Source organism: Thunnus albacares, chromosome 14, assembly GCF_914725855.1.
Source record: "Thunnus albacares chromosome 14, fThuAlb1.1, whole genome shotgun sequence".
NCBI lineage: Eukaryota > Metazoa > Chordata > Actinopteri > Scombriformes > Scombridae > Thunnus > Thunnus albacares.
Genome location: NC_058119.1, coordinates 367501 through 381203, shown reverse-complemented (window position 1 = coordinate 381203; position 13703 = coordinate 367501). Strand labels below are relative to the sequence as shown.

At 40.3% G+C, this 13703-nt stretch overlaps 1 protein-coding gene across 2 annotated transcripts in view; it reads left to right on the top strand.

Moving 5' to 3' along the window:
- piezo1 (piezo-type mechanosensitive ion channel component 1) overlaps positions 1-13703 on the top strand; it is a 171888-nt gene that overhangs the window by 132337 nt on the left and 25848 nt on the right. For both annotated transcript variants that reach the window (XM_044372289.1, XM_044372287.1), the window contains exons 38-41: positions 2610-2798; positions 5165-5362; positions 5532-5787; positions 10373-10505. In XM_044372289.1, coding sequence (XP_044228224.1) covers positions 2610-2798; positions 5165-5362; positions 5532-5787; positions 10373-10505 — 776 coding nt within the window. The remainder of the gene's footprint in view (positions 1-2609; positions 2799-5164; positions 5363-5531; positions 5788-10372; positions 10506-13703) is intronic.

Sequence of the window (13703 nt, the reverse complement as noted above, 5' to 3'; positions counted from 1 at the left end):
GGCTGACAAAGGGAACCATAGAGAGAAAAGGCCAGACCATGAACCACATGTGCTGCCTGAACCAAAGTTTGCAAAACTAGGTTTTAAACCTCTTAACGGTGTGGTTCTCTGTTTAAGGCCAATTGATGTAGGATCGAGGTGCCAGGTTAGGAAGAGGTTAGTTGCATGCAAGGCCTAGTTACTGGGTGTAACATGTGTTAAGCATGCTATCATTAACCTAGCGATGTGGCTATGCAATAACCTGACTATGAACAACAAGGACATCACGATAGTTCAATGAATAACCTTAGCCAAATCAAAACATGTACAGTACATTGATTAAGTTAAACATTCTTGCTTAGCCGTGCTATGCTTCACTATGTTGCTAGGCTATGCCCAGTTGTTACCAGTCCATGAAGAAAGACATGCTTTGTGGTGCGCTGCTTCTTAGCTGGTGAATCCGTGGAAGAGGAAGGCTGAGAGGGGTTTGGCTTCAAAGCTGAAAGGATGCAGGATTTGCTGTGTAGGTCTGGTGCTCCAGTCGTGCAGGTCAGAGGGCCCAGGTCCAGTACTTTGTGTAGAGTTAGTGGCAAGCTAACTCTTTTTCGTGGCTCCTGTACTTGTTAAACCAGCCAGCAGACTTGTGTAGTAGCTGTTGGCACTAGAAAACTTAGTTTCTGAGTCTTAGGCAGGCTCTCGCGTCTTCTGCTGTAAAGAAAGAGTTCTGTGTGTGTCTGCTGTGAGCAGGCCACACAAGAGAGCAGAGAGCTGTGAGGAGAAAGAGGAGCTGAGAGCTGCTCTTTCAGCAGCTGGAGGTAAAAAAGAGTAAGGAGCTGCTTCAGCCACAGCTGGAGGAGAAAGGGAGAAAGAGAGGAGGGGACTCTCTGGTTTTGTTAACCTGGATCCATGGGTGGAGCTTCGCACCTTAGGCGTGAACATCCAGTGTCTCAGGTTTCTTGGGTCTTGAAACATGTGGTCCCCTAGTGAGTCCCAACAGTAGGGAGGCAAAACAGAAAGAGGTAGAAGAAGCCAAGGACATAGGCACGTTCCCGATGAAATAAGGGCCACAACTGTGGACTAGGGCTGCTCGATTATGGCAAAAATCATAATCACGATTATTTTGGTCAATATTAAGATCACGATTATTTAACATGATTACTCATTGACTTTGGAAGCATCATGCATTTCTTGAACATTTAAAAAAAACTTGTCTTTTTAACAGTGGATTTCCTTTAACAATAACAGACTGCAGACCAGGGTTAGACACTAGACTTTTTTTGACAGGCAAAGAAAAAGGACAAAGACACAAACGCTATGATCCAACAAATGTATTTTATTCGGCAGAATGAACTCTTCACAAACTTTGTGAACTGAGGTACAACGAACATGTTAAGGAAGGCAAGGGGGAGTGCAATCATTTCTGGGTGCACACAAGTCTTAAAAGGGAGGGTGACATCATGGCTGTGTCGCCATGATTTCCTCTGGTTTTGGAATGTCTCTGCCAATGAGACGAAAGTTGCCGACTTAACACCTAGGTGTGAACTGAGCGGTGCATGTTGGGAGATGGAGTCCGAAACGGACTCCCTTTGTTCTACTGGGCACCCTTTTTTATTATCAGGCTTTGTGAGTTGCATGCAGGCCTGCCTTTGTCTCATGCACATGGAGTATGAGGCCCAACACCTCTCAGGAGGGGGCCTTTAAAGAAACAGGAGCTAAAATGGCCTGTTTCAGACAAAGGCTGAACTGAGGGGCTATTATGTCCTCAGAGTGAGTGTCAGTTCGCATTTAGACAGATAGCGAACATGCGTGTACAGAGGCATAAGTTAATATAACTGAGCCTTTACTGTATTTCTTCTTCTCAGGTACAGGATTTTTGAAAAACTGAAACAACACAGAAAAAGAAACCAATTAAGTATGTTAAAACTGAAGACCACATATTTTTCACTTAGTTGTATAACAAAAATTGTATTGCCTCAGTTTTTTTCCCTGCGAGCAAGTCACAGCTTCACAATTAGCACTTTAGTGTGTCATCCCCACAGGGAAAATTTAGCTACGTTGCTACAATACTAGCTCCACAACAATAGCTTATAAGAGATATAATTCAACAGACATGTCATTTAAAGAGTGAAAATGAGTTAGCTACCCAAATGTCGGGCCATGCCTGATGTCTCCTCAGGAAGTGACCTCAAAACATCTGGCAGCATCATGTGACTCTAGAGACCAATATAACGAAAATAGACCTTTAGTGCAACTAAAATCAATACCAAAAACGGTCAGCAGGGGGACAAAATAACATAATCTTTACAGCTCTTCAACATACAGAACATAACTGGGCCAGTATGAGATAAATAAGAAGTTTTTTGAACTGAAAATCATGCAGATATATTCCAGTAGAGCCCCGGCTTAAAAATATAGATCTGGAAATGTGCATAATATGCCCCCTTTAACAATCAATCAGATGACCCTGTGACAAACTCATAAACAATCCCCAACTCTACAACTCTACTGACATATGTATTCTCTTTTAGCTCTTTGTTTTGATTTTACAGGGCACATAACCTGTTCTTTTCACTCTCAATAACAGCAAGTTCTGACTGGTAGTACTGTTGTGCTGCTCTTCCTCTCTCCAGGTGATGATAGTGGTGAAATACCTTTTCCAGTTTGGATTCTTTCCCTGGAACAGTGTTTATGAGATGATGCTAAATGAAGACAAGCCTTTCTTCCCACCTCGCATCCTGGGCCTGGAGAAGACTGACAACTACATCAGATATGATCTTCTTCAGCTGCTGGCTCTGTTCTTCCATAGATCCCTGCTCATGGTAAGTTAGTATTTACAGTGCTGTTTACCCTCAACAGCCGGTAAGGAAGGGCGCATTAAAGTGTGGTACATGGTGAGAGCAGCAAGGGCATAATTGGCCACCTTCCACTTTTCAAAATAATGATAATAACTTCATTTCTATAGCACTTTTCAAAACAAAGTTGAAGTGCTTTACAGTAAGAAGTAAATAAAATACAAAACATAAAAGATAATATAATCAAGAATAGTTACACTAAGTACACAAATTACCATTCATTACTCTTCCACAGGTGTGGTACAGGGACAGCAAAGGCCCGGTCACCCTTAGTGACAAGGCAAGATTTAGGAACCATTAATAGGGCCCTGCTAGATGAGCAGCAATAAGGCTTACATATAGTAAGTAAGTCACAGATATAGGTGGGAACCTGACGACGCAAAACAAGCAGTAAAATCTTAAAATCAACTTTAAAACTTACAGGTAACCATTAAAGGGCAGTAAGGAATGGTGTGATATGATCACTTCTCTTTGAACGTGTTAAAACCCTGGTAGCAGCATTTTGTGTAAGTTGCAGTCTTTGGCTGTTTCACCTGCCTAGACCTGAATAAAGTGCAGTAGTTGCAGTAGTCAAGTCTGGAGGATACAAAAGCATGGATTACCCTTTCTAGATCTTCAGATGAGAGGAATGATCTAATCTTACTTAAATGTCTCAGCTGAACAAGCAGAACTTCACTACTTTAGGTACCTCAGAATCAAAGCATGAAAAAACAACTGTGAATCAAAAAATATACCAAGGACCTCTTTTTTAACATTGTTAGATAGGAACCCAGACTACATGAGAGACTGTTCATGATGCTACTACTAGTGCCAGAGGGAGTGATTATCATTATTTCTGATTCTATGAAGTTTACAATGATAGTGGTAGCAGATATGATATTCCTTGATTTCAGGCAGAATTATCTCTTATTGTTTTTTAAATATTTTATCAGTTATATTTTATATTTCAATAGTTATCAGTTATCTGTGACGGACAACTAGCAGGGTCTCCCCAGTATCTGAAGTGCCACTGAACAGGACATAAAGACTAGCAGTTCCTATACTGATATTGTGAGAAAAAAAACACAAACTCACAGTTGAGTAGCTACAGCATAACAACTACACTATATAATCAATTCAAACTTAGGTACGGTTGAATAAAGTCACAAAATACAATACAGACAACAGAGAAATATCATATTAATATAAACATGTTTTAAATCAATACAGGGATAATATAGGAATGTATGTTGTCTCATACCAGCTGCATGAGGCCCAACACTGGGTTGGTACATATGAAGACAAAACTGCATTTAATTTTTGCATTTGAGCATTTCCTCAACAGTTGATGATCCAGATAGAAAAAATTTAAATAAAGGAGCAGTATTACACTTGTATTTGCAGAGTAAAGCTTGTTAGCCCTAGTTATCGATACACAGTAAAATATGATTTATCTGATGGTAGGTAAAATTGTGCTGAAGATAAATCAATCTGTATTCCCATTCAGATACTTACTATAGCAAACATACATTGACGTGCCTCACAAAGGTGAACTGTGTTCTTATATTTTTAAACCACATATTACACTTTTACTTGAGGGATGACTTGGTAGACCTACAGAAGGGTGACAAAGGAAAAACCAACATAAAGTGTCTTAGTAAGGTCTTGGGCCACCACGTGCTGCCAGAACAGCTTAAATGCGCCTTGGCATTGACTCGACAAGTCTCTGAAACTCTTCTGGGGGGATGAACACCATTCTTCCAAAAATATTCCCTCATTTGGTGTTTTGATAATGTTGATGGAGAGCACTGTCTAACAGGTCGGTCCAAAATCTTCCATAGGTGTTCAATTGGGTTGAGATCTGGTGACTGCGAAGGCCATAGCATATGATTAACATAATTTTCATACTCATCTAACATTCACTGACCCCTTGTGCCCTATGGATTGGGGCATTGTCATCCTGGGAGAGGCCACTCCCATAAGGATAGAAATGTTTCATCATAAGATAAAGGTGATCACTTAGAACAACTTTGTATTTACAGTAACCCTTTCCTCTAAGGGGGACACATGGACCCAAACCATGCTAGTAAAATGCCCCCCACAGCATAACAGAGCCAACAGATCCCCTCACTGTAGGGATCAAACATTCAGGCTTGTACTGGTTTTTCCTTTTATTTGTTACCCATCTGTATCTTCAGTAAACCCAATAAAAAGCAGGACAGAGCAGTTACCCTAAACTCTTCTGGAGTAGCATCTGAGCATCATAATAAATGTAAGTCGGTGTAATGTCCTCTGAAGTGATGGAAACATGACTCTGTGTGTGTTTGTGTGTGTGTGTGTTTGTGTACGCACAGCGTTATGGCCTGTGGGACCACGAGGGCCCTCTGGAGGAGCAAAGTTCCTCACCAGAGTGTTGTAAGGATGAAGAAAAAATGGGAGAAGGAGATGAAGATGGAAGGAAGGAGGGAGGAGGAGAAGAGGTGGAGGGAAGAGTCAGCTCAACATCCACCCTGGAAAACCCGGAAATTACTGAATTGGACCAGCTTGAAAAGGTTGGCACAAATACTTGATATTAGCTGCTGTTAGTTAGTGCTTAATCAATAACTTTTTAAAGAATGTGTTCTTGGGCGTTACAAAAGTGACATTAAGTCATCAGACTTAGTTTTTAAAGATATTAGACTACTTTTCTAGTTTTTCGAAATCCACTGTTTATCAATGCAGGATAACATGGACTGTGTTGAACCAAGTACCAGCTCTGCTGCTGCTACACCACAACGCCCTGCTGCTGAACCAGCACCAGCACAGGATGGACAGGAAACTCCGCCTGGGCTGAGTGACGTGTTGGATCCTCCCAGCAGGCAGAGGGAGGATAAGATAGAGGGAGACAATGCACAGGTCAAAGAGGAAATCCCAAAGAAAAGCAGCAGCATCCGCTTCCGCAAGAAGCCTAAACAACCCAAAGAACAGCGAGGCAAAGGTTTGTGGCTTCATTAGACTGTGGACTGTGATGGTAGAGGTGATTTATAACTCATAACATTAATACTGGCTGTATTCCATGAGGGAGTAACTTAACACCACGCTGAAAAGCAGTTTCTCTATTTGAGAGTTAAAGCTTGTTTCATCTCTGACCTATAACAACATCTAGCAGTGTCCTGGATACAGTTCTACATCACTGCACTGATTCTGCTCTAAAGGCCTCTTGTTGGATTGTCTAACAGAGTCTGAGACCCCCTTTCTGATGTTAGAATTGACTTGGGGGAATTGGGCCTGTATCCAGCAACTTATGAAACTTGGACAATCACTCCCATTTTATGCAGTGATTGGCCAGGTGTGTGAAAATATCATTAGTGGCATGTTTTTAACTCCTCTCTTTTAAGCTGTCTCTTTTGTTTTTCATTCTATTACTTCTCTCACTTTGCGTGGCAACTTTGGCCCTCTCTATGATGACGTGTGGTGCATGTGAACAGTTTTGCCTTTAGATGTGTCTGGACAACACTTTATACAAACTAGTTAGTTTGAAACATACTCTTTAAATCCCCACAAATAATGTCACTCACAGTGTTCAAATCCACAATCTCTCTGTCACTGCCTAGGATTCTTACTGTTATAACTGTAGTGAAGTGTCAGTAACAATACACCACATATTGTACTACTGTACTACATACTGGCTATTGTCTGCATTTCAAAATGAAACCCATAAAGCAGCTTGCTTGTGGAAATATTTGAAATTTCCAACTTAGCAAGTTGATGAAAAATGCTTTGCACTATTAGTTTTGGCCCCTGTAAGGCAAAATGTCTCTAGTAGTCTCTTTAGTTAACTGAAGGCAAACTTTTTGTAGGACATAAGGTGGCAGCCCATAAATTGGGACATCAGAATCAGAATCAGATACAGGTTTATTGCCAAGTAGGTTTACACATACAATGAAATTCCCTTTGTGTTGTGGTGTGTAAGAATCAAAAAGTAGAAGGTAAGAGAAAACACAAGTATCTACACAAAATATGAGAAACATACAAGTATCACAAAAGATAGGTGATATAACTATATAAATAAAATGTACAATTAAAATGTGAAATATCATCAATGTAGTAAAAAAAAAAAACAAATATAAAGAGAAAAGAGCTATATAGCTAATATCTCCCATTACATCACACACATGATCTGGGTGTACACTAGGGCTGTCAAAAATGAGCACATTTTTTTCAATTAATTTTATGGATTAACATCAGACAAGCAAGACAACAGCTGCCTATTGTGACCAGAGGGGTGTTCCATCAAGCTGGTTAAAGGGAAAATCTGGCTTGTTTCGATAAGTCTTGTTAATTTAAGTGAGCGTTCTGTTCCATCACTGCTGCTTAGATGATTCCCCGCTCATTAACTGTGGTAACTTATTCAGCAGAACTAGCCTGCTCCATGGCAGGCTAACTGTCCTGCTTAATTTAGCTGTGTGTCAAAAGAATGTCCGACAGACGGAAGCAGACTCCCAAAAGACGGTTCCATCAAGTGTCTTCACACTCGCACCACTTTTGTCATGTGCGTGTTCAAAAATATAAAATGGAAGAACTGTGAGGGACTTTTACAGACATATTTAAGGAATAAGTGTGCCAACATTGTTTTGAAGTTATTTATTTATTCATTCATTCGCTCCTTTTGTTCAAGCTGTGAAGACAAAAGGAAAATTAAATAAAGTCCAAACCATGACCTTCTGCTGTGTTTAAATGTATACAGTGGTAACAGCTTATAGTGATCATGGTTGCAGTGATCAGCTGCTTATATGGATCAAAAAGCTCGGGACAGAATTATTCCTATACGAATGCTGTTTAAATAATCCGCTCATAGTAATCAAGTAGTCCAGTATTCATTTTGGGTCTCTTCATACATGACATATGGAAAAATATTTTAAACTACAATAAATCTATTTTTTGTACTTTACTCCTATGATAAGCGCTGCAGCACCATTATTGCCCAACTGAGGCTGCTGCTGTGTGAACATTGAAGTCATGAGACAGAAAGTAATTTTCTCTCAATGACAAACATAGTCTCCTTGAAGCTTATGACAATAAACAGGGTGACAGATATTTAAGAAAAGGATCACTGCTCTCTTCACCTGTTCTGCCACCGGGGAAAAGAAGGAACTTGTCACTGGCTGAAGTCAGAACCCACTGCTTCAAAAATGAAACAGCTGTACTGTATTTTGACACAGTCAATAAAATTCAGTAAATAGTGAAGCTGTACGCTTTATTACTTTATATTCTAATAATATACAAATGTCAATTAGATGGTATTCTGCATGGGAAATAAAGAAAAAGAAATATTACAATTATCCGCAGTGATATTTGACAGACATGATCATTATAAGCAGTTTCCACTGTACTTATATCCTTATCCGGTTTCTTCATCTCCAACTGCAACTTCCTAACTTAAACACTTGTAAATGGACAGCTTGCAAAAGAGAAAATGTGTCAAAGAGTAGATGATAATGTTGGTATGTTGGTTCTCTTAAGTTCCCCACACCACAATTTTACTCTTACATCTGATATTATCTAGCCTAGTGATAATATAACCACAGTCAGTGATCTGAATGCTCATTTATTAACAAAGAGAAAACCATGAACAGGGACAAGCGCTGCTCTTCACTTTCCTCACACAGACTCATCAAGCCGGATGGGGGATCGAACCATCAACATTCTAGTAATAAATTTGCTCTTCTAACCTTTAGGCCATCACTTCCCGCCTAGGGGTCGTGACTTAATCTGTCATCAATTTTGTGCCAAGTCATCTCTCTTGCCTTGTTAATTGCAGCAGTTTTGCCCTTTTTGGTGAAGACTCATTTATATTCTTCATATAGTTTCATCAGCAGGGTGTGTTCTGCTGCTGAGAAGAACACCGCTCTGGTTTTCCCCTCTTTTTGCAGCATAGTATCTTCTTTTCGATAATTGACTGCTCTGGCTGCTTATGTACTCTGTACATGCACACACTGCAAGCTTATTCCTTTCTGGCCAGAGTTAGCATTGACTAGACATGACTAAACTGCGTTAGTGGAACAGCTTGAGCCTCAAGTGAAAGTTGACGTTAATTCTAGCCAGGCTTTTTCAAGTAAGTGCAGCTTTTTTTATCTGCGTTGATGGAACACCCCTCTGTAATACTGTTGCCCTGCCATGTCTTCTACAAGTCTCATGAATGAGATTCAAGATGCAAGATTAGTTTATTGTCATTTTCTTGTGTATTTGCATACACACACTGCTCCCAGCCCACAGAAGTGCAACAGCAACAGAAAGGATAAAGATATATACTATATAGCATATTCTATCTGAAAATTCCCTTTAAAAGATTATAAAAACATATAAATCCCAAGAGAAAACAAAACAAAACAAAACAAGAAAAGAATGAGCAGTTAGCAGCACAGTGCATTAAAGTGCATTTAGAGAGAAAAGTACATGTCTCAGTTCGATGTAGACAACTCTTGCATGTCAACGAGTGACCAGCACTGATGGAGGAGTTATATAATCCATTTTGCTGTCCAGAGAATGAACACTGGGCAGCATGATTGTTGGAACTGCCGGTTCGTATAGGGTTAACATTTAGCCTAGTTTGCACTCCTCCGCGCTTGCTCCGCTTCTGCATCCTGTCGTACCGCTTTCGATGTTTCCTTTCCGGTGCTGCTCCAGGCAAGGTCATGGTCCATGGCCTTTGGGTCGACTGGGCGTAGCAGACCAGGCACATTCAGCTGATTTAGCTCTCCCAACCAGTATTTACTGTAGCAAAAGTCTTTTTTACAAATGTCCAAAAGAAACTGATGATCATAGACATATTTCCCTTGCAAACATTGGTCGCGCCACCTTCACACCAGTTCATGGAGAGAGAGGGAGAGAATACCACCAACAAGGACCTCTTAATTTCTCTTGTCTTCACAAAATAACTCTTCTGTTCGCTTCCTCAGTGCAGTTTCTCTTTTGGAATGTTAGTAACAGTGGCAGGTAGCAGTTAGCAGTAGACAGCTAGCTAGATGTTTTGATTTAAAATATATATAGAAAAGATTACATTTCCTCTTCTGTTCTTGCTGATTAATGCTGTTACTTCTTTAAAGTCTGAAGATTATTTGAAGGTTATTTTGCAAAATGTCCCACTTTTAGGTCCAAGTTTGCAATGTATTCAGGAGCCCATCTCTGGTGCAGCCACTCTCTCTCATTCCAGAGTGGGAGTTGTCTGAAATATTTGCTGTTGTGGATACACAGGCAGAATTCCTGCAGCTGACAATGACAGCATGTAATATTCATAACATGACTATATTTGGTTTTTCTGAATACCAACGTTATTTTGGGAATCTTGGCAGTAAATCCTGCCGTTAACTGTAGTAAATTTTATTGTTTCTGGGTTCCGCTCTGGTATTTTCTCTTCATCTTGGTTGTCTCTTTGCTGATGTGTCAATTGGACCAAAATACACTAAAGTAGTGTGGTAAACAAAGAGAAAATATGTTACTGGAAAGACTGAAAGCCCTATTTTTGATTTCTCTGTGGTTCTAATTCTGTTGAATCCCTCCTTGGTTCTGGTTCTGACTTCCAGCTGAACCCACAGCTGAGACTGCAGATTCCAGTGAAGAAGCAATAAAGAAGAAGCAGAAAGGCAGGAGGAGAGAGGCAGCCAGTCAGAGACTGCTGGCTGTGGGACACAAGATAAAACATGTCCTCATCTCTGGGTGAGTAGGGTATTGCGGCTACTGTGTCATTATATGCAGAAGTCCTCTGAGTGCTCCTGTGAGAACATTTATCAATATATTTCATATATTAACACAAGCTGACACAAGCATGCAGCATGCTCCCATGCGCACCCCAAATGACAGGCACACAGATAGGGCCGATAAAAATGGATATGTTTTGACAGTCCACAGGCCAAAAAACATTACACATGTGGGATGTTTTTGGGATACTGGGACATGTTTCCCAGTATGCCCATACACCACTGGCCATAACCCACTGTTGCAGCTGTAAAACAGTGGATAAACCTTTTTGAACATCACACAACCCCCATGAAATGACTTGTTTCGCTATCAGAATTTGATCCATTCAGTCTGATAATATCTGGAAAGTCTAAAAGAGCCGCACAATTAATGGCCAAACAGCCAGTGTGGGGATGTTGTGCCCGGCATGAGTTTTAAAAACTCTGTATACTGTTAAATACAGAGAGATTTATCTGACAGTGATAGGCTTAATCAGCATTGTGTGAACTTGTTTGGCAAGGGCTTAAACATTCAGTTTCAATTCAATTTTATTTCTATATCATAACAAAAGTTATCTTTTCACATAGAGCAGGTCAAGACCGTACTCAATTTACCGTACTTAATTTAGAGAGACCCAACAATTCCCCCATGAGCAAGCACTTGGCGACAGTGGCAAGGAAACCCCCCCCCCCCTTTAATGGGAAGAAACCTCAAGCAGGTGGGCAGCCATCTGTCTTGACCGGTTGGGTTGAGAGAGAAAGAGGGAGGGAGGGGGAGAGGAGGAAGAGAGACACAGAGAAGCATAATAATAACAATAATATCAATAACAACAATAACAATAGAAATATGACTAGTAATAATAATAGCAATAATAGCCAGAGAAGGTGTCAAGATAGGACACCCACAGGACCATGCCACCATCCCTGCACCATTTCCGCAGCCAAGGCCCACAGTTTGGATTCTGGAGTTTCCTGCAAGATGAGAAAGCATAACAACTCTGGGGAAGAGGGCAAGTTAGTAACATGCAGTAATGGTACATGAATGTATATAGATGGAGAGGAGGAGGAGAAGAGAGGAGCTCAGTGCATCACATGGAGTCCACCAGCAGTCTAGGTCTATAGCAGCATAACTAAGGGCTGATCCAAGGCAAGCTGGCCCTAACTATAAGCTTTATCAAAAAGGAAAGTTTAAAGCCTACACTTAAATGTAGAGAGGGTGTCTGCCCCCTGAACTGAATCTGGAAGATGGTTCCACAGGAGAGGGGCCTGATAGCTGAAGGCTCTGCCTCCCATTCTACTTTTGGAGACTGTAGGAACCACCAGTAAGCCTGCAGTGTTCTAGTTTCCAAGCTCTTTGATATGATGGTGTCTGACCATTAAGGGCTTTGTAGGTGAGGAGAAGGATTTTAAATTCTATTCTGGATTTTACAGGAAGCCAATGCAGCAAAACTAAAATGGGAGAAATATGATATCTTTTTCTAGTTTTTGTCAGTACATGTGCAGCAGCATTATGGACCAGCTGGAGAGTCTTTAGAGAGGTGTTAGGGGAGCCTGATACTAAGGAATTGCAGTAATCCAGCCTAGAAATAACAAATGCGTGGACTAGTTTTTCTGCATCTTTTTGGGACAGGATGTGCCTGATTTTTGCAATATTATGTGAGTGAAAAAAGGCAGTCCTTGAAATTTGTTTTATGTGGGAGTTAAACTCCCAAATTCCTTATGGTGGTGCTGGAGGCCAGGGCAATGCCATCTAGAGTAGCCATATCGTTAGATAATGTCTTTCTAAGGTGTTTAGGGCCAAGCGCAATAACTTCAGTTTTATCTGAGTTTAGTAGCAGAATACTACAGTTCATCCAGTTCTTTATGTCCTTAAGGCATGCTTGGAGTTTCATTAACTGATTGGCTTCATCTGGCTTCACTGATAAATATAACTGGGTATCATGTGCATAGCAATGCAAATTTATGGAGTGTTTAAGAATATTACCTAAAGGAAGCATATATAAGGTGAACAGCTTTGGTCCAAGCCTGTTAGCCTGTTACTAAAGACAGATTGATCATATCTAGTAAAGAAGTGCTAACTAAGGGTAAGACTTCCTTAAGCAGTCTAGTTGGGATGGGGTATAAGAGACAGGTTGATGGTTTAGATGAGGAAATCATTGAAGTTAGTCCAGGAAGGTCAATTGGAGAAAAACAGTCTACATATATATCTGGTTTTAAGCTGTTTCTAAGGTTCCTGTGTTTGGGGATAAATACATGGATCAATAGAGTTATGACTCTGTCAGCCTGGCCAAAGTGCTGAAAAGGAACATAGGGCTGTTTTTATTCTTCTCTATTAATGATGAATAATAGGCGGCTCTGGCATTACAAAGGGCCTTCCTATATGTTTTAAGACTATCTTGCCAGACTAACCGAGATTCTTCCAGTTTGGTGGAACGCCAAATCCTTTCAAATTTTCAAGATGTTTGCTTTAATTTACAGGTTTGGGAGTTATACCATGGGGCAAACCCATATGTTTTATCACCTTCCTTTTTAAAGGGGCGATGGAGTTGAGTGTTATTAGCAATGAGCCCGTGGCACTGTCAACAAGATTATCAATTTGGGAGTGACTAAAATTAGCATTAGAGTCCTCTGTAGTATTAAGACATGGCATTGAATTCAATACTGATGGAATTGCTTCCTTAAATTTCACTAGAGCACTATCAGATCTAGTGAAGACATTTTTGTCTTATGACGTGTAGTCTAGTAATGGGGATTCAAACGTTATTGAGTAATGGTCTGATAAAATAGGGTTTTGTGGAAAAGCTATTATTAAAGCCATATACAAATAGAATTGGCTGCAAAGTTTTCCAGGTTGAGTGTGAGAGACTAAGAACAAGGCTTTAGAATGAGTTATAATTAAGTGTAGGTCTAGGGTTGATAATAAGGCTTGAGTTGAAAATGGCTGCAACTCCACCTCCTCGGCCGGTGTCTCAAGGAATGTGAGTATTAATGTGACTGGGAGGAGTGGATTCATTTAGGCTAACATATTCTTCATGACACAGCCAGGCTTCAGGAAGACAAAATAAATCGATATGATAATATGATATTAGATTGTTTACCAATATGGCTTTAGATGACAGAGACCTAATGTTTAAAAGTCCACATTTAATTTTCCTATTTTGTTGTGATATTGCAGTGG